Raw genomic sequence first — 21,601 nt, forward strand, 5'->3', positions numbered from 1 at the left:
ATCAGATCTCAAAGAAATTTTACAAAATGCTTAGGATACTTCAGTGTTACTACATCCATTCTAATCTTGCCTAGTTAAGAAGTCTTTTTAGAGAGCTTGTTTTATTACTGAAGTCAGTATGAGAGATAATGTGTCTCTTCATTTCTGGTTGCTCCTTCTCCAAGTTGTATCTGTATCTGGTTTGTCAAAAAAATCTAATAAGAAGTAGACAAGACAAAGTTTTAATCAAATGTAAGCAGTAACAACAGGTTTTATTCAAAACTTCCAGTAAAGAGGACCCACTAAGATTTGGAATAAAGGTACTTAAAGTACTACAGCTTATGTGAATATAAAAGATCAAAGAAAAAAATAAACCAAGCAGTAAAAAAAATAAAAATTAAAAATATATATTTTTAAAAAGTTTGAAATAGACCCACACAGGGATTTTGAAGTCCTCCAAACAATTAACAATTACTATGTTTGGCAAAACAAGATTCTCTTACAAAATTAAAAGCCTACTTCTGTTACATACACTGTATAAAACTGCTCAATAGTTAAAGAGCACGCTGTACAATTATGTCTTGAAATACATAGAGCTGCAGCCTTCAAACTGCAGGAATTAGTCATTTTGTCCTCTTCACAGGTAAAAGAATTAACCAGCTCCACAACTGTTTGGGGGGAAAAGGAAGAGGCAAAAATAGTCAGAATTAACAAGACGAAGCCACTATAAAAATGAAACGCACAGCAAAAACTCAGACCTCAGTTTAAACTAACAAGCTATGTTTACAATATATTCTACATTTCAGTTGTCATTTCCCTTCCCACTCCCACCTCCCCCCATTCAAATATTCCTAACTCCTTTATGGTCTAAGTCTAATTAATTTCTAAACTTTCAAATACACCGTACATACATTTAGCAAAAACATACCTAACATTCTTACAGCAGTATGGTCAGGACACAATTTCCAAGATTATTACACAGTTATTGAGGTTAAGCCATATGACTTTTTTGTCTTTTAAAGAGAACAGCAACTATCAGCTTAGACAAATGGATTTATAATGGACTGCAGAAATCCTGCAAAAGGCAGACTTCACCAACATTGGCTCTTAGCCCCAGAGGACAATGTAAAAAAAAAAAAGTGAGCAATGGACGTAAGGAAGAAAGAATCTCAGCGTGCCAACTACAGGATGATCCTTCGGGAACTTGCTCCGACAGACTATGGTTTGGGCTCGGTTGTCCCCTTATGCTAAGCCCTACAAATCAACTTTGCAATAGAATATTACAATGTAAACTAAAATTATTGACAGACACCAACAGTATGTCAAAGGGTTATGTTTTTTTTTTGTTTTGTTTTTTTTGAATCCAACAGTTGGTCACAGAAGTCAAGTATTCTCATGGCTCTTATTCAGCTGTTGCCAGTTCAGGGGCAGAGGGGAAAGTGTGTGTCTGACTCATACATCCTTCAAGTACATGCAAGGCTCAATTGTTTCCAAAATGCAGGAGCTCGGGACCTTTAAGACACTGAAGAAATAGGATTATGAGGAGAGCCCATCTGAGTAAGTACTTTATCCAGCCACTGAAGGGGACCATGAAGGTGTATCTCTATCCAGCATGGAGTGCTCGTTACATCTTGGCGATGATATTCAGCTCCCCAGCCCTGGAAACAGAATGATAAGTGGGGAAAGAAGAAAAATCACCTTATTTTATATTAACGAATATCAGCACATGTGAATTGTTTTCTTTCTTACTGAAATAATCTAGCTTTCAACAGTGATTATCAGCAGGATGACATTCATTTATCACATTTCAACAAACAAATCTCAAGTAAAAAAAAATGGAAGAAGTGTCATTTTAGGATCTCTTGGAATGAGACTCTACATTCTCAAAGACATAATTTCTGGCAATGCAAGCTTTCCTCACACCTCACCACCAGTTACATGATGTCCCACCCATAAACCTTCTGAAAAGAGGGATAATCAAGTCTTCCTCACCAAGATTAAAAATAGAACAAAACGGGGAAAAAGTGCTGACAAACAGATCAATTAATTAAAAAATGAGCTCATAGTCTAACATGATGGAACTGGAGGTGAGGCATCCGTCTGACAAAAACCAAAGCACATTTTGCAGGATGGACAGGACAAACACAGTGATAGGTCAAAAACATTACTCTTAGGAGAAAGAAGGCATGATCACTGCCCAGCAGGCTACTTCCCAAGTTAAAACAAGTGCCAATAGGTCTTCTTTCAGCTCATATCCAATCTACTAACAGTTATTACCAAGGGTATAAACAGGTATTTAAACAGCATTCAAAATAATTTTGTAAGAGAACTGTTTTTGGTGGAGGTCTGTAGAAAACACAATGATGTTGCTCTGCATTAACCCCTAATGAAGGAATTACTCAGCTCCCAACACTGGTAGTAGCAGCGCCCAACACCGTGCAGTGCAACATCCCAATATGCAGGAGGTCCTGTGCATCTGTTCAGACAGCACTGCTGTACAACCCTACAGGATGTGGAGCTATAAACAACCCACTCCATTTTAGTAGTCCCTACCCTAACACATCTGAAAATTTCCATCATTCTCTGATTTGTGATTAGCCTTTTTTTTTTTTTTTTTTTTAAATCAGTACACATGTTGATATTCATAGCCATATAACAAATCTTGACTTTACACGTCCCCTTAGAATAGAAGGGTACGTGTATTATTCCAAATAGTTACCGTGTCTCCTGATTTGCTAGCTGCTGATCAGGACAGATTTAGAAGATTATGCTATCTGCATTCCTACAACCATTACAATGACTTACACAGCTGTCCCAGCTCCCATCTCCAAAAATGCCAGCCAGGAAACAGAAGTATGAAGTTCAGCTGAACATCTTTCACAACAGGAGTCAGCACAGACCATAGCAGTGTAATTTAAAGGGGCAAAAGCTGATGCTATGTAGTGAATTGGTGGCTTTTACATTTTCAGGCCAAGTAACTGACCACTCAACTCTCTTCTCAAAGCTTACTTGTATTGTACCATGCCATATCCCCTCAAAATTAAAAGACAAGCCCCATAAATCTCGAATAATTATGCAAATATTTATACACACATACTATATAGACATTAAATACAAGCATTCAATTGAATCATTACATTTAAGATAGGCATTTCAATGAAACTGGAATAGTTAACAGACATGATAGCAACGCTTCATAAAGGAACTATAGAAAAAACTGAAAAAAGACCATCTGCAAATCACCACAGCTTTCAAAGTCTATGCATCGGGAGATGGATTTTGGTCAACTTTATATCATTCAGATCTGTCTTACACTTCCAGAATACTATTCCATAAATATTTCAACTCAGAAATTAACAGGTTGATGGAGGGAGGCAATTGACAATTCAGAATCACCACATTAGGAAAAAAAAATATTTATTTTGCTTGCAAAATAACCTCAAGCAAATTTTCACATACCTTTACAAAACTCATACGGAGAGTGCACATCTTAGTAAGCTCATACACTGTCTCAAAGCCATGGTTCACTGACTGTGCCAAAAGCTGAGCAAACTCTTGATTATTGAAAATCTTCAAACTGCAGCCACTAGGTATTTTGCACACTGTGGTCGGATGGAAACCGTGATGGTAGTTGCAGTTCCGACTTTGCACAAAAATACTGCTGTCACTGAGGCATTCGGCATACACTTCTCCACCAACATAATAGAGATGAACACCTGGAAGGAGAACGTTCACAGTAAGAGGTTAGATGAATTCACACCATGCATCTGTTTTTCATAGTATGTTTCCATATGTTTCTACTTAAAGAGATTAACACTAATTGCATATCAGACCATTCTCTGTCTTAAAACTTTATTTTTGTGTGTGTTCCATGATTTGAAAGGAGGGTGTGTGTGTAGGTATGCATATGCAAGGATAATCAGTAATTGCTGTGTTTTAATGTGCTGTGTATTCAACAACAATAAACCAGCAAGTACTGCAGTAACTTTGATGGCTTGGCCAGCTGAACTTTGTTCTCATTATATTTATGTAAAACAATAACTGGGAGTGCAGGAGGGGAGAGCAGATAATAAAACAGCCTCAGACTGGATTCTCTCAAAGAGTACTGAATGCTATTTTTGCTAACATGAGGCTTTTTTCAGCTCACTTTAATGCTTTCTTTCCAGAAAGCTGGAAAAAGAAAATGGCCCCCATATTCCTCATGTATCTGTCAAATGAGGGTGCATATCAGCTTCCCAGTCCTCACTGCTATTTCCCACTCCCTCACCCATCACCAACGCCCAAAAACGTGACATACAGGGAACCTCTGTGGAAATGTGCTGTTGGGAGAACTCAATTCCAAAGGCTTTAAGAAACCAATAAAATTTGCTTTTAATGTTTAGAAATGGATTATTTGCTGCTCAAACCTTTCACCTCTCACGACATCACAAGTCAAAGAAGCAAACACACAGACTTTAAAACTAAACTGAAATCCAATCAGAATGCCTTGACTGTGCTCTGTCACGTAATATTTCGCTGTTGTCTATGTGTGTATGTGTGTGGGAACACGTATAACACCACCTGATCAGCAAAACAATTTATGGCTGCTTTCAAGTTTAGGATTTACTCCTTTTTCCTCAAAGACTAGCAGTTCTACATCATCAATAATTATATATACACACTTATTCAACAGCTTCCTTGTCTTTCCTGCTCTGCTTTGGCACACATACAGTTAAGTGCTTCAGCAGAAAGCTGCTTGCAGCTGGGTTACTTTTAAAGGGAAAATGAATGAGGTGTTAAATAAATATCCTCATACTTGGTAAGATGGATGGGGCGGAAAAGAAGGGAGAAGTGTTAGGACTTGAGTGGCGCAGCACAGGTGGGGTGTACTGCTGAGAGCTGCACAAGTCCTCCCGTAGGGAAAAGTTTTCCAGGCTAAGGGCAAAAACTTGATGACCTTCAGTTTCAATTCTTTACTCCTCTAAGAAAAAAGATACTTCATTAATTGACACTTATTCCACATAACCACAGGTTGGGCATGCTCAACCCCCAACTGTCTCTGAAAATTTGCTAGTAACATAAGCTCCTAAAACTTTGTCTGGCAGGAACACCCCATTGCAAGGCCAATGTCAGATTTGCATGTCATCTGCATTATAGGCAAGTTCTCAGAAAAGAGGACCGTATTAAGTCAGTCACAAACCAGAAGCTTTTTTTTTTTTTTCTTTCTCTTTTGGCGGACACTGTCACAGCCACAGAAGAAAAGAACAAGATTCCCACCAAAAAAAAAAAAAAAAAAACAAAAAAACAGCTTCTTTAAAAATGCATTTGGAAAAGCTATTTTAGCAAGTTGTCCTTCTAAAAACATGCTAGGATAGCTAATTTATGGGATAGCTAACTAAAGGCAGCTAAAAATCTTGTGCCAAGAACTATCATTTGGATTTCCATATGCACCAATAATCAAGATAAATCAAGATATTTCATTAAAAAAAAAAAAACTGCCTTAAGCTCTTGCTCTAATTAAGGTTATGATAGGCTTTGGGCAATAAAGAATTGATTAGGGATAAAAATTTCCTGTAATTACACAACAGGTAAGAACAATACTGTGCTTATAAGACCTGCACAGACAATTATATATTTACCAATATTCTAACAAGCACTTATCCCACATACTGAGAAGAGCAGCCTGCTTGCTCTTGAAGCAAGTGGCCCAGGCTGTCATTCCTAGTGGAAATATCCCCGCAAAAGAAACTCCCCAGTAAAAGATACAAAGATCTAAAACTCACCTTTGCCAATGTGTCGCCTCGTATTCTCAATGGTGGAATTGCGGTTAACATTGGAGAGCAGCCCCAGGCAAAATCTGTTTTTGTTGTTTGAAGGATCAGTGAAGCCATCCACCAGGATGCTGGTGGAAGAAGCATGGAATGCCTCCCCAACACGATTATTCAGCTCGTAATAGACAATGGAGCACCAGTGCTTTGGCTCTTCGTAAGCCACTGCCTGAACATCTGTAAAGCAACCACACAAATGTTATAGTCTAGCAGCACTGGAATACAGGCCTGAGATTTAAAGATTCATAAAACTGCAGATTTTGGCTGAAGATCACTGAAAGATGATCTGGATAAGCAGCTGCAGTTAAAGAAAGGCTCTTCTGTCTTCAGTTATTTTTGAACTTTTCATTACCACAAACACACAACTGAGTAATTTCACCTCAACTTCACTTGCACGAGACTCGCAAGTGGAAAAGGCTGGCACTAGATATCCACAGAAAAGTGCAGGAAGCTCCCAACAACATACCAAGCAGTGCCTCAATAACCCTGCTGCATTTTCTACAACATGCTATGGCGCAGGCCCAGAAAGCAGAGAAACACTTCTGCAATTGTATGTCCCAACCCTAAACAAGAGCCTAGCACACAGAATCCTAATAATTCTGCTGGACTAAAGAGAAGATGAAATCAAGGTAGGTATTATTTAATGGAAACCTTTTATTCATCAAGTGCTAACAAATAAAAAACCTGCAACTGTTCCCCAACAAAAGAGTTACTTATGGAGTAACAGCAAGGACTTCTCAGGACTTGGTTTTGCAGACTCTGATAGCAACAAGCTCCTCCTCAACAGCTCCTAAGCAAAGCTGCGAACTGTGCAGAATGCCAATCGGAAATCCATGGTTCACAACATCTATCTGACAGGCTCTAGGAACACATGGTAGTCTTGAGGTAACACTTGTGACTCTACACTGGGAAAAGTTGCTTCAGAAGATCTTTACCAAAGGGAGTTTCACAGTGGGTGTCCAACAACAGCACAAGCTTCTTCAGATGTCTCCACCCAGTACGCATTCTTTCAAGAGCCAAATACAGCTACAAATTATTAAACTGCCTCCAAATAAAAGGAGGCTAGTGAAGGGATGTGGTTGCTTTATGTGGTTTCTTTAAGATGAAGGAGACTATTTCCCTCCTCAGCCTAGTGCAGCTGGACTTGCTGCTAAGATACCAGCTTTGCAGATTAAAGCTCTAAGTACAGGCCAAAGTGCTAACATGAAAATAAGACTAGTGTTACAAAAAAATTGTTTCTCTGGCCAGAGGATTCCTTCTCCAACCCCAAGTCTTAACTGAAATCAGCCAACTAAGACCAATTAAAATTTTCCCTCATATTCCTGTTCATACTTTCCTTTGTTCACAGATCATACCACTGTCTTTTTTTGACATGCAAAATGAAACAAAAAAAAAGTTCCTCTCCAAACAGACATTACATAACAGATACAAGAGGTGGCAAACAGTAGAAAGCAGGGTAACATCCTACATCATTGTGCAAAACTTCTGAGCATAATGTCTACTGCTGACTAACACCTTACTTATAACCGTGGCAAAAAGGAGCTGGTCTTTCCTGATACCCTCGTTATTTTCTATCCTCTCATGTCATTGTTAAAAAATAAAATAACAAAAAAGTCATTAATTCTTAGTAAGAGGTTACTACACTTTGAATTCACATGAAGATGCCAGCAATTATCAAAGCTGCAGCTTTACCCCAGTTCTCAAAAGTCAGGAAGAAATCTTGCCAGCTGGCCATTCTTCCAGAATGAATCATATCTCTCTCACACAGATTTCATACTAACTTCCTTACATTTGCTTTAAGTCATGCAGAGCAGGTGCGCTTAGTCTCTCTATTCCCAGCATGGGCCAACAATGGAAATTACCCAACTTCATTGACAGGATGCAGCTTGTTAAGTCAAATCTCCTAAGACTAACAAATCACTGTGAAGAACATGCTTCTAAGAGCTTGCAAGTAGAGCGCTGTGGTAAGTTTACACTAAAAACTATTCTTTAAAAAGTCTGCTGCAGGTTGTAAAAGTAGTGAAATTACAGCATACACACACACAAATAAAAAACACAGGAAAGCATACCAAGATTTTAAAAAACAAACAAACAAAAAAAACTGAAGGGGCAGAGGTGAGACCCCACTGTGCTAAACAACTAGGAGGGAAAAATACTAGCAGGCTTTTTATTTTGAAATGGTTGCACATTACAAAGAAAGAAGAAAAATGCAAAACCTTTTCTAACTAATGGAAGAATTCTATGGTACGTGTATATTTTAAGAGGGGCAAACATGCAAAAAGTCTGCAGTCAGGCATAAATATTGCAAATTTACTTTGGGCCTTCAACAGCAGCAAGATACACACATGCAGCGTATCGTATCAGTGAAAACTGGAAATGCTACACAGATGGGGTTTATCACATGCAAGATTCATTCCACACAGAGAGTAAATAGGTTACCAGGGAACCTATCCAAATTATTTTAAGAGGGTAATATACTTCCTGAAACCAGACATTAAGCTTAGCAACAAAACAAGTACAAAACTCAAACAATAGTTAAATTGTTCGTGCGCTTGTGATCTTTATAATCATTCTGGCACAGCATTCAGCTCGCTGCTCTTTCTTGGCATGGTCAGTAACTGTGTAAGCTTATGTGTTCTCTAAAGGGGCTATTTCTCACAATGTGACGAATGCACTAAATCCTTTACTCAGCAGTCATGGCTGGCTGCAAAGGCTTTAAAAAGCAATGTGTAAAAAGATGTCTATGTCATAGTACATAAAGCAATAGGATTTATACTTTTTTTAAATTATAGATTTCAAAGTCTGTAGCAGTGCCAGCTCTAGCAGACAGCCCTGGGTTTTGAACCATGTGCTGTCATTGCCAGACTCAAAGATGGAATAAAAATGGGGAGAGGAGAGAACAAAACACACACACACACAGTAAAAATAAAAAAGCTTTAAAAAGCTTTTTATTTTTTTAAACCAGGAGAAGGGTTAACTATTTGAAGCAGAGCATATTCTCTAAGGACATTAATTTAAGAACTGAATTCAAAACAAAAATGTAACGAGAACAGACATTTTATGACATGTACTGTCTCAGAGGAAAAAATAAAGATACTCCAGTTGCCTGTGAAAAACGTCTGTGGGCCTTTACATAATTGACAGTATTATCCATCCTCTGATCAAGTCTTTGTTTGGAGAGCTATGCTTGACTATAGCTACTGTCATCCACAGTTCAGTAAGCGCTGTATAGCGTTAACTTTACTGTTCCAATAAATCAATGTATTTATAAGGGATACAGAGATTTCTTTCATTGCACATATATAATTTCAGCACTGCACATAGAAATGCGCTGCATTGTAAGAATTCTCTCTGTTCAGGAATTATCATTTCCAGACACAAAATATATAAAAATTACTTTGGTCATGACTTGGTTGGGAGTCAGAGAGTAATAAAGCCCACATATTTTCATTTTTAAATGAGTAATGTTCTTGTTATAAATATTTACTTTAAAAAAATAATCTCCAGATTATTTTTCCCTGTTGGCGTAAGACATAAAAAGTTGTTTGTGTTTTTATCCTCTTTTCTACAGCTAAAAATTTCCATAAACAACACACACAATATGAAAAGTCAATTATTAACAGCATCCAAGAAGTTCTGAAGTACTTCACTGTTAAGAAGCAAAGCAGAAAATGAGAAGGAAGTATTTTTACCTCCTCTGTGTATATCAGGATGGATTGCAGGTGCCATCATGTTGGTGTCCATTGGCTGGGAGGTATCGTGTGTCATCTGATCTTCCGGAGGCAGGTAAGCAGGAGGGGGAGTATCAGCTAAGTATAGAAAAAGCAGAGATATACAAACCCTTTCCTCTCTTTAAAGCATATATATACATCCCCACATAAACAGTTTCGGCCTGGAAATGCTTCCAGCCTGACTCAGCTATAAACTTCCACCCACCAGAAATCTGAGAAAGCAATCATGGACCTTGATTCAGGAAAGCAAAGAATTACGGTGCATATTAAGCCCAACAGTTATAAAAACAAGTCACTCCCTGCCCCCCACCAAGCCACAAAAGAAAGCTAAGCTACACTGCTAGTCCACATCTTCAGCAGGTTGAAGGTGCCATATAGACATTAACACACACAGCTCTCAGGATCAGACCCAAAGTAAATATTGAATATGGTAAATATGAACAGAAGTTGGAGCAGAAAGCTTTCAGTTCCAGCTTTTCTGTTTCCAGCATGATTCCACCAGCAAAGTATGCAAACATCCTTGATACATCCATGACTATTATTACTATTGCAAAGTAATGCTTTACAATCTAGCTCCATTTCCCTTGAGAGGAAACAGTAGAAAGTATTGAGGAACCCAAATTTTACATGACTTTTAAGTCTGGAATTTGTTTGCCCTTGTCTCCTACTGGCTGCACTGGCCAGTTCAGAATTGAATCACTAGCATAAAAACCATCTCGTGTACTCTGACCATACTCGCTAAAACATTGCCATTGCACTGCTCAAAGTGCCCCAACCAGGTACTTGTGCTGTTCTCCAGCAGCTACCTATGGTGCTTCCCAGCATCTGCAGGAAGCTGCTGATGGCACCACCTCCCAGTACACCAGAGAAACCTCTCTTCCACATGAGTTGCACAGAGGTATACGCAAAAGAGAGAAAACCTTGCCCAATGTCTGCAAGCTTTTGTTGCAAAAGCTGGGGTTAGATCACCACTGTTCTACCTCCGGTGAACATGGCTGCTGCTCATCCCACATTTACTTCATTGCTGAGAGCACTGACTGCAAACTACAACAGTAGTTTGGGGCCTTCAAAACCCTAAAAACCAAATCATTATCAAGAAAAGGCAGAACTGTACCACTGATTTGTAACTATTTCTCCTTTTTTTTTTTTTTTTTTTTTTTTTTAAACACAAGCTAATGACATTTATTCACTGCTTGTTACTTAGGAGATATTCTGCTGCAAGCTTATGACTAGCACTGGCAGGTACGTTGCTAATTCCCTTACGTGAATACCCTCGGCTGGAGGAGTGAGCAGCAGGGAGAAGACAATGACTACAGTACAGCATTAAAAGCTTAATGGCCTGCAGTGGAATTTAAAAGCCTCCTGTTTTACTAAGCCTCAGACATTCGTGTGTGTGCAAACATGATGTTGGCGATGCACAGATAAGGAAACAGGACTGTAAGGCTATAGGCAACAAATTAATCTGGAAAGTTTTCGAGATCTTTGGACTTTTTTTTTTTTTTTTTTTGTATTTTCCAGAAGTCAATCTCCTCTCTCCCTAGCAGTGCACAACTGTCCAGAACTAAGTATGAAGGACATTAGTATCTTGACTTTGCTCTAATTCAGTTTCTTCACTGCAGCTGAAGACTCGCCTTTATAGGGATTTGGACAGAACAGAACCCTCAAAGATCAAGTGAGCTTCCACAAGTCAATGATCAGGAAGACCTTCCTGTTGGAAAAACCTTTATCTCTGCCTGCTGGAATAAACCCAACCACACCAATCATATTTAAAGCAAAACAAAAACACAGAGGCAAGACAGCTGTTTCTACCTCAACTTTTCACATTTAAAAACAAAAAAACAAACTTCTTCCTTCCCTCCTGCCTCTGCAAGTTCAGTAGTCTTCATTCATGATAGAAACATTTTCAAGAGAAACACCTATCAACAGCAGAAATCTATGGACGTTAATTTTACCTAACAAATCAGATTGTCACAAGTCTGCCACTTTTGTCTACACATGCTCTCCTACAGCCCCTGAAGAAAACATGCAACCAGGCTATCTGTAAGCATTTGCACAGAGTCCTTCTAGCATTTAGATCAATAAATGTCTCACAGGCTCTTCTGCAGTTTTTTCCTTTTACCAATTTGCATATAAAGACATAAAAAAAAAAAAAAAGACAGCTGCACAGAATTTTCTACAAGCAGCTGTCAACAATAAAGTTTGCTACTTCTTTGACTTTAGGAATTACAAGAGACTGAAGATTTCTTTTCGGTGCCTTACGGAACTGTTTTATGGTTGAAATATATTTGTTTCTTGAGATAATATCATCGCGTGAAGAAGTTGTATCAAGTAGCAGCAGCATGATCTCCTTGAGAAACATCCTTCTTTTGCAGAACTGTAACTCTGTGCTGAATTTATGATGACCTCTTTCCTATGGAAGAATGACCCATAGCATTCTTCTTGTACATTAAGTGTTACGCTCTATGGGCTACACCGTTAAACAACCATCCCAGAAGAAATCCCTAGTTTTGAATCCCTGACCCCACCCCAGAACAGTTTTAATCTTAACATCTTAATTGTGTTTGAAGGAGGAAGAATATTAAAAACCTTGATATTATTACCATAGACAAATTAATCACATAGCAGACAAATTAATTACAAAGCCTTTATTACCTACCATCTCTCAGCTTACTGTTGAACAGAGGTGTTGGCTGATAATCAAGTATTATTATGCAAAAACATGAAGATACCTGTGATGTCCAACACACTGTCACTTCTCAAGAGTCACAGAAGTTAACCATACCTGGCATCTGGAAAGGACTTCCTGGGTCTGAGCTGGCTGGAGAATGGGGGTAGGTGCTGCTGCTGCTTCCAGGCGAGTTTGGATAGCTGCTGTTTGGCGAGTGGGGGAATGGGTGACTGTTGGGTTGCTGAAAAGAGTCCGGGAAAGTAGCGTTGTGCGGCATGTGGGGCTCATTTTGTCCTAAGTTGCGGAACTGAGCCAAGAGGCTGTGCTGAGGGTTGTACTCACTGTGCCTTGGGACCAGCACTGGAGGAAGAACTGAAAAGAAAGGAAAAAAAAAAAAAAAAAAAAAGAGCCACAGCATTAGAGACTCAGTTCTGAAGGACTAAGCTATACCTGGAAAAAAACATTCTTCATCCCCTAGGGCAAATTCACAGCTGCCTTAAAAACGAGGTAGTCAAATCTAGGAACACATGTCTAAGCAAGAACTCTCTTCCTTATATCCGGTTACTGCATAGCTTGAATTTGTAGCGATCATGCTAGCTGCCCTGCTCACCAGCGCAGGGCTTGTTTTCAGAGGGCCAGGGGAGAAGAGCCAAGGACAAGCTGCAATTCTAGATTTTGGTTTTATTTGCACAAAGAAGTGCTGAGAAGCAGTCCCAGTGCAATGCTGACAGGTACTTCGTTCTACTGCACTTGTGAGCCTGCTAATCACGTAATGGCCTGTAACCCAAAACCTCGCTAATAAGAACAGGTATTTTTTTCTGAAGACAATACTAATGTTATATAGGCCTTGAACTGAGCCTGGTCCCAACAGCTGTAATTTTATTTTTAACCTAGGCTATGCTCTTACCGGTTAGTACTAAAATGGTTATTAACCCTTCAAATCAGTTTACAAGTGTAATTTAAACAAAATTATCTAGTTCAAAATAATAATAATAAAACTGAGCTGAAATTGAGTTCCAACTATATGCTACCATGGGATCAGAGAAATGCACATCAGAAACTGCTGGTCTCCCCACGCTCTCAAGGCCTCCTCACCAGAGGAAAACAAAGGTCTCTTTAACTGGGAACACGAACATGATACCAGCTACACCAAGATAAAAGAAACAGATCTTTTTCCAATGCCTCGGCCTCTACCTTTGAATGCCTCATAGCAAAGTCCAAGGTACTCAAAAGATTAAGCGCTAGTCTTGTTAGAGGCTGAGATTCTGGGGTGATGAAGGAAAGCAGAGAAAGAAAGGCAGGGAGAGGGCGATCCATGCACACAAGTGAAATAAGAAGTTACATTTGTCCACACTTGCCCCTTCCCTTCACTACCTCTACTTCCCAACTCCACCACCCCACAGGACCAGAGGAAACCCCATGGGTGCCTTCAAGAGAAGCTGCCAAAAAACACAAAGCATTAAAGCCCTCTCCCTGAGCCTCCTGCCCTGTCCCCAAAACCTGGTGGCCACACAGGAGACAAACAGAAGGAAAAGGAAAAACCTCCACAGCCAAAACTCAGTATCACTGCTATTAAGAAAGGTGTTTCAGAGACAGCTGCTTCACCAAAAGATGAACTATAAACTAATTTCAAAACAAGAACAAAATGTTAAAAAGTCAACTTGATAAAGAGGTTCTTCCAATGCATCAGGACACCTTTACTCCTCCAGCACTCGGCTTATACAGAAGCATTCAGGCTCTTCCTTTAGCGTCCAGGGGTCTGAGAGCACCACAGTATTGTTCCACCCACAGACCAGGCCTAAGGCCTAGGCCCTAATTTAAACTGTATACAAAAGGATGCCACACACACAACTTGCTCTCTATTCTGAGAGCAAGCCTTACATTAACTGAAGAAGCAGATTTTCCTCACTTTTTTCTTTTGCTTATGCATAGCAGACATAAATAATCCACCAGATTTTTGCCTGCTACTGGCATTAATGTATTTAAGGTTTGATCCCAGAAACCTTCCTTGAATAGACACACTGGAAAAAAAAAAAATCACACCTCATGACTGAAATTAAGGCTGTTTGTTAGTGTCAAAAGCAAGTTTAAGACTTAATCTGATGTTTCACTTTCTTAGAGCAGCTTCACCAAGTTTCAGTAGATCTCAAGTACTTGAGACAGATGTCATTCCCAAGGAGATTTGTTTAGATACGAAAATTTTAACCAACTCCATCTTACAAGGATTTACAGCATTTCCTGAAACAAAGCACATCCATCCTCCGTACTCTGGAAGCTGTTCTCAGAGGTCACTGGTAAAAGCCACCAAAAAGAAGCATTCAAGTGGACATCACAAATCCCCCTGTTCACAACACAGCAAGTCTAAAATTCAGAGAGATGGAGTTTTAGGATCTCCTCGAATTAAACGTGTTCTGTTAAGCCTAACAGTTCTTTTGTAGTGAGGTCAAGCAACACATTAATTGTTATGGCCAACATTTGCTGGACTCATAAATTACAAGTGAAGTGAAAAAACTAACAATGAGATCATGTGTTAAAAACTATTTTCCCTTTCCTGTCTTTATGATTCTTCCTTACGTTTCTGACCATTAAAAAAACACAGCTTTCCTATCTCTTCCTTTCCTGTGGATGAAGGTCAAGCCATTAACTTTTCTAAAGTTAATTTGTGCAGAAAGTACATCACCTACCTTTCCCATCCCCAACCTCACATTAAACAATGACATCCATGACATCACAGGAAGCCCCGCGATTTATAGCATTCTAAAATAGCTGGAGAACAGGATATTTTCTGTATGTTTTCTGTAATTAAAATAAGGCAGCGCCTGATTTTCCCCAAGGAAAATATATGCATGTTTTCGCCTATTGGGTGGAACCACTGGTGAAGTATAGAAAGACGAGAGACAAGAACCCATCTCCTCTTCCCTGCACTTTTCCTCCAACTAGTCCTAAAATAATTAAATGTCAGCTTCTTCAAAATACACACGGAGAGGGAAGGAAGAAAACAACTGGTACTGATACCACCTAAATAGACTCCAAAATATTACTACAGAATGCCCCTATTTCACACTTCCCTGCTTAGAACCTTAAATGAGGAGAAAAAGCCCCAAAGGCCACACCAGATAGGACAGGGACCACTCCAGCTAGTCCAACACTGAGACAATTGCTCACTGCCATAACCTGATCTCTCTGCAGCTTGAAGGCTTTTTGGCAGCCTCGCTCCTCCCGATGGAGTCACTGAGGAGTTAATCTGAACGTCGCTCACCCGTAAACGAAGACGTGATCAGGGACTGGACCGTTCAGAAGTATGGACGGATGCCAGGAGCTCAAAGTGTAAAGGGGGATGCATACCATTAATGCTCCCCTTGCCTTGTGTAAGGCGGTGAGCTTCTGGTCAGGTTGCAGCCCTCAACCATTTAGAATAACAAATTACTAGGGTTCAGTACAGCAGGGAAGGAGGCCGATCTCTGCTGCAGCTGCCAACTCCAGGAAAAGGTATAATTGAAGGGCAAAAAGCATGAGCAAGTTATTCTGTGCTAAGCCAGCACACCTGTTGCTATAAAACAATGAAGTGGTGCACATCTTTGTTGTGGGGATCTCTGCAGGATGCTGCTGTAATAGTTTGCAGACAGAATTTCCCCCTTTTTTGCTGTCTTTAGTGGAAGGGAAAACAGATACAGAGAAATGATTGTTTTTTTTAAATGATCACTACTCAGTAGGATGCACTCATTTAAAGGAAACACACTACTAAATACACGTCTGTCTTCAAAAGCTACTGTAACGAACCATTTAATAGACGAGAGCCTTAAGTCAGACAGCTTGACTTTTGTATTTTCTCAAACACCAAATTAAAAGGTTTAAGGGGCTAAACTGTCTTAATTTTGCTGCAGATGTGGACCTGGAGGCCAGCATTAATCCGTGACTACTAGTAGTAACCCTACTACTAATGGCTGAAGAAGGTAAACCACCTGGCAGTCAAGCTGGGTATGTTTGCAGAACTGTAGCAAAGAGAGCCTGTATCTGTCAACCGAGAATGACAGCCTGGGAATTGGGTAGCTTGTTTTTAAACATGCAAATCATAATCAGAGTATGCCTGCACCAAACAAGTGGAGCTGTATTAAAGAAATTACAGCTAGAGGGCAATTTCACCCACAGGGCCATTTCATCTTAGAGCCAAGAATGCCAAGAACATAGAAGATAGACCAAAGACAACCTGGCTTTTCAGATAAATGTTTCAACTAACCACACCAAGAAAGAAATGCCTTTATGAAAATGTAATGGTGGCCTTTGAAGAAAGCTACTGATCTCTACTCTTCGTATCTCCAGTATGTCATCCTGTTCCTCAGAAAACTAACAGGTGTACCTTCCTCAAGATTTTGGTTTTCCTTTCTGTTATATTTTCACACTCCAGAGATAATGATTTCAGCAAACATTGAAAGTTGCCAATTTTTGATTACAACTTCTTTTTTAAAGCCTCTCTATAAAAAAACCCTACTCACCAAAGGACCTGCTGTACTTTCGAAGTAACTTGTTTTCAATTTGGATGGGGTACAGTTATCTTACACAAGTCCAGGTGACAGCTATTTTCCCTCAAGGGTTTTTTTCCCCTTTGGATGTTGCACAAAGATTTAGGTAGAGGGTATCTCTTTCCACACCTGGAAATTCAAAGACCAAATACTGGAATAAACCAAGGGGCCATATAGAAGAAAAGAAGCTTTCATCACCCTTTCTTTCCAAAGTAAACTCCACTGTTTCTGTGACCTTTGCAAAACAGAAGGATGAGCAACTGCTGCTGCACTTTCAACCATTCTGCTCTTAAAAATTATGATGACTTGGTGGACATGTGTTATGTACAAGTGTTTGTGCAGGCTTATACCAAAACATAGCCTTCAACCCTTATGAAGGCCTTGGGGCACTATCATTAGATGGTGCACTTTAATTTCCAAACATCATATAGCTGTATTTTCATATGGATTTATGCAAAGCCACTCATGTTTTACGGGAAAAATAAAACTGCAGGTTGGGAAGGAGGGAAATCCTCACACAGCAGTTGGTGCTGTCTGGAAACGGGCATGAAAACATGGGGCTGAGGAAGGAACTTGAGGCTCCTACCCTGAGAAGACAAAGCAGCAAAGGAAGCAGTAGGAAAACAAGGGAAAAAAAACACACAACAAAACCCCAAAACATAGCTATGTTAAACTAACAAATTTCAATCCTTCTAAAGGCTTCTGGCTTAATTTTGTGCTTTTGACACCACAGCTGCTGAAATCGGCTGTGGCATCCTGGTGAGCAGCCCAGTCCCACGGTGGGAACAGAGCAGGTACCAGCGCATACCCAGCTGAGCGTGCTTAGCTCTGCTTGCTGTCTCTAGCATTAACGAGTCATTGAAGCACGCTGCCTGAAATGTCTTGCCAAGATCTTGCTTGTAAACAATAAGACACCAAGTAGAAAGAAAAGTTTTAATGTCACTAGGTTTTCTCGTGTTACCTGAAACAAGACCTGGCAAAACTGAATATTCTCTGACCAGAGGACAAGTTCTCACATACAAAGTCACTGACATGTCTACACTTAGGTTTGAGTTTACTCTTGGTTAAAAGTAATTAATGCTCTTGTGGCAAACGCAATTCTCCAAGAATCTCACTACTCTATGTTGTTCCAATAGCACCTAACTGAAGCAAGGCTGTGGTAGCACACCTTTGTTTTACTGTTTTCTCTAAAACAGAAGTGCCAGCCTTTTGGACTTTTGCTCCAAACCTGTAAGTTCTAGTAGCTGCAAGTGAAAAGGCTCGGTAATAGCTGTCCAGCAGTCTGCGCTGGGTGACACAGACAAACATTCCAGACCTTCTATTCCGGGAGAAAGCTGAGAACTGCCTTGTTTTCTCAACTCTTTGCTTTATTTTGCAGTTTCTGTAGTCCTCACAGCTTGATTTGTCATTTTACATAGTTGCAACTGAAGACTGTATTTAAAAACAGAAGGGGGAGAAAAAAAAAAAAACCACAGTTGTCGCTTTATTGACTTTACTTTTACATCAGGCATCTGGTCTAAATGCATTTGGCAAGTAATATTAGTACATTTCCTGCATTACAATATTCAGCTAACATTAGATTTTACTTGCGGATGCTCTGATAAGCTAACATTTTGATTAAACTGACATTTGTCAAGGCCAATTTCAGAATTTAGTACTAATTGTATGCACATTAGTGAGGGAGTTCTTGTAAGCTGATTTGGAGGGAGAAACAGTCCTGATACAGGAGGAAGTTACAGTGTGATAGTGAGTATTAAGTTGGACATTTACACAGACCAGAGTTCAAATTACCTGTATGAAAACCACAGTCACCATCCTACTGAATAGGTTGAAACTTGGAAGTCTGGTCTTCTAAGTCAGAAGAAACATCTGAATATGGTTAATTTAAAATAAAAGGAAATAAACACATTGTTCTTGACAAATTCTATCCCTTCATCACAGCTCTATTTTCTGACATATGGTGAGATGGACAAAAACCCCTGCAGTTTAGACCATCCTCTCCTTCTTGTCTCCCTATTTCAGCTCTGGTGGAGAATTTTAGAAGAGAATTCTGCAAAACTGAAGTGAGGAAAGTTTCCCACTACTTGCCAAACAAACTGACAGTTGTTTGCTATTTTGGGGAACCATCCTATAATTGTACCCACCTGTTGCAGCATGCTATTTTTAAAGTTACGCCCAACAGCAGGGTTACACAGCAATAAGGCAAAACTTCCCAGCAATGCTCACGCACCCCCAAGCCTGCAGAGGTGCAGAAACCCTGCTACGGGAATAAAGGAGCAGATTTTTGTAGATCGGTTCTGTGTACGATCTTCTCTTTCCCTATTTCAGATCAGCTGCTGGCCTCTGTTGCTCTAATTTATTTTTTTCTCAGTTTTCTACTCGCCTCTCTCTTCTCTCTCCGCCACCCCTTTCACGTCTATTCTCCTTCCCCAGCTTCCTCCCCCTTAGACTCCCCACACCAGAGAAGCAGTAGCTTCCCCTTCATGTTCCCAGTGTCCCCCCAGTCTCTCCCCATCCAGCACCACCCTCCAGAAGGCCAGACGGCGGGGGAGCACCGCATGCAGCTGGTCCGCCTGCTCCCAGGAGGCCAGGCCATCAAAGCCTCTCCATCTGGCCGGATGCGAGCCGGAGGCTCTCCTGCCCCCTCCGGCCCTCCCCAGTGCTGGGACCACGCAAACCTCAGGCCCCTGAAAGCCCAGGCAAGCTGCGAGCCGACAGTTCCGCCGGGAATCACCGCTCACCCCTAGTTTCCCCTCCTGATTCCCCCCGTGGCCCTGTCAGAATTACAGCCCTTGCCTGTTGGAGGAGGCCTACGAGAAGCTCTACGCAGTGTCTGAACCCTGCTGCTTACCTAAAAAGCGCTCATTTCAGTCATCTGCCAGGTAACAGTTTGGGTATGCTGGTTTTATACACAGTGATCCTGCCTGGGTGTGCACCGGGGAACGAGGTGGGGGTGACTAACAGACCCACTGTGTTTTTCTGTCAAGTGCCTTCACAGAGAGAGCACGCACACAAACAAGCACAAGCTAGCACAAGTGCACGCACAACCATACAAATAGACACAACCAAAACATTGTATGGTTTTGAATAGCATTAAAAAGCTCCTTTAAACATGTATTACTGTTCATTTACTGAGGACCAGACAGCACCACTGGGTATGGGAGCAGCCAAGGAGCATTTACTTCCAGGATTGCTTGAATCTAAACCTGCCTCATCCAGGACTTCCACCATTTCAAGTTTCTTTCTGGTGTATGCAAGTAGATGTGCAGCCTGATGGAGTCCCACTCAGAGCAAACAGCAGAGAAGATCAAAGGCAAGTGTGAAAACAGTCAAGTTAAAGTCATAGGCAAGGAGTCTGTGCTGGGAGCAAAACCAGCACGACACACCTACTGCTCTTCTCAGAGCCTGGGGACTTGGTCTGTTCTTGTGGCAAAAAGCACCTATACGTTTAGGTAAAATGTTTCTTGCCACTGAAGACAAGCTTGTTGAAGCAGACATCCACTTTAAATTCATGTTTATAATGGAAAGGAACATTATGATCCTTAGGCAAAATTAAAAGCTCAGCCATTCTGACAGCGTATTCATGTCACTAACAAGCAGCTACTGCTCATCGTGCAATTTAGGTGGAAGATGGGCACCATCAGCTCCACAAAAACCTCCCTGATGTACAGCAGCACGCAGTGTGCTCTCCAAAGGAGAAGAGAAGTTGAACAGAGGAAAATAACCTTTTTTTTAATCCATACTTTGTTGGTAATTATAGAAAATAACTGCCCTGGTTCAACTTTTTATCTCCAACTGGATGCACTAATTGGTTGATGAATGCAACCATGTTATTTTGGAAGACAGATCAACTGGTTCTGGACAGATCAGCTTTGCAACTCCCTGGCATCACATGGTGATGCACAGAGGAGCACCAGTTAACACCTCCAGAAGCTAGTAACAAAAAGTAATAACTGCATTTTCCAAGCCGGTTTAAGCTTGCTCAGATCAATGAAAAGTAAGTTTCTTCTGAGCCTGATCTCCTCTGTAAAGACACCGGTAGATTCTGGACACATGCCATTCACTCTCAGAAGACAGCATTTAGTTGGATGCATGTATATACCCTATAGATAAGTACTCTGTGCCATCAACCATTTCTACACGTGAAGCATAAAAGACAAGTTAGCTGTTCTTTTTCCTTCTTTATAACATATTATAAACTCAAGCCCTCTTTATCCTAGAAGGATAATGAGCAAGGACACCTAGTAGAGGCCAACTAACACTGTTCTGCATCAGATGGAACCCACAGCTGGTATCCACCAAGACTATGAGAAAATGAAATATTCAGCTTCTCCATCTTTCTTCCTTCCCTTTAGCTAAGGCAAAAGAACTGAACCTCCTCCACTAATGCTGTGTTAAAGATGTGATTTATTTCTCTCTTTAAATAGCAGTGTCAATTTAAGCACCTCTTCATCCTCCCTGCCCCCTATCCCATCCCTGTTTAGCTATTACAGGAAACTGGATCTAGGCTTAAAACAAAAATAATGTTTGTCCAGATTCTAGGTCACATCTTTCACCTGATCCCACTGACATAGCTGAGGACAGCAGCAAGGAACACAGGCCACACATCCACAAAAAAAATAAGGAATAGAAGAGAAAAAAGTATCTCAGGAGAGACTTTGGAAGGCCATTTTACATGTCCTCCAGCAAGACCAGAGATGTCATTTGTGGCATTTTCAGACAGGCATGAAGAACAACATATTTGCTTTTTCCTCTCCCAGTCTCTATGCCCAGTTACTTCTCATGTCTCGATCAGACTTAAGAATCCCAAACCAGGAAGGAGCTTGGTATCCAGATATCCCTAAAACAAAAGCTTAAACTGAGGAGAAGCAGTAGCTCCGGCCAAGTAATCACGCC

The 21,601-nt window shown here is 40.4% G+C and overlaps 1 protein-coding gene across 1 annotated transcript in view; it reads right to left on the reverse strand.

Annotated features, from left to right (window-relative positions):
* Positions 1-219: 219 nt before the first annotated feature.
* SMAD1 (SMAD family member 1) overlaps positions 220-21,601 on the reverse strand; it is a 47,473-nt gene continuing 26,091 nt past the window's right edge. The window contains exons 3-7 of the mRNA XM_035323421.1: positions 12,300-12,557; positions 9,479-9,595; positions 5,742-5,963; positions 3,439-3,695; positions 220-1,637 (exon numbers count right to left, since the gene is read on the reverse strand). Of these exons, the coding sequence (XP_035179312.1) occupies positions 1,494-1,637; positions 3,439-3,695; positions 5,742-5,963; positions 9,479-9,595; positions 12,300-12,557 (998 nt within the window). The 3' untranslated portion in view covers positions 220-1,493. The remainder of the gene's footprint in view (positions 1,638-3,438; positions 3,696-5,741; positions 5,964-9,478; positions 9,596-12,299; positions 12,558-21,601) is intronic.

This window comes from Oxyura jamaicensis, chromosome 4 (genome assembly GCF_011077185.1).
Source record: "Oxyura jamaicensis isolate SHBP4307 breed ruddy duck chromosome 4, BPBGC_Ojam_1.0, whole genome shotgun sequence".
Classification (NCBI taxonomy): Eukaryota; Metazoa; Chordata; class Aves; order Anseriformes; family Anatidae; genus Oxyura; species Oxyura jamaicensis.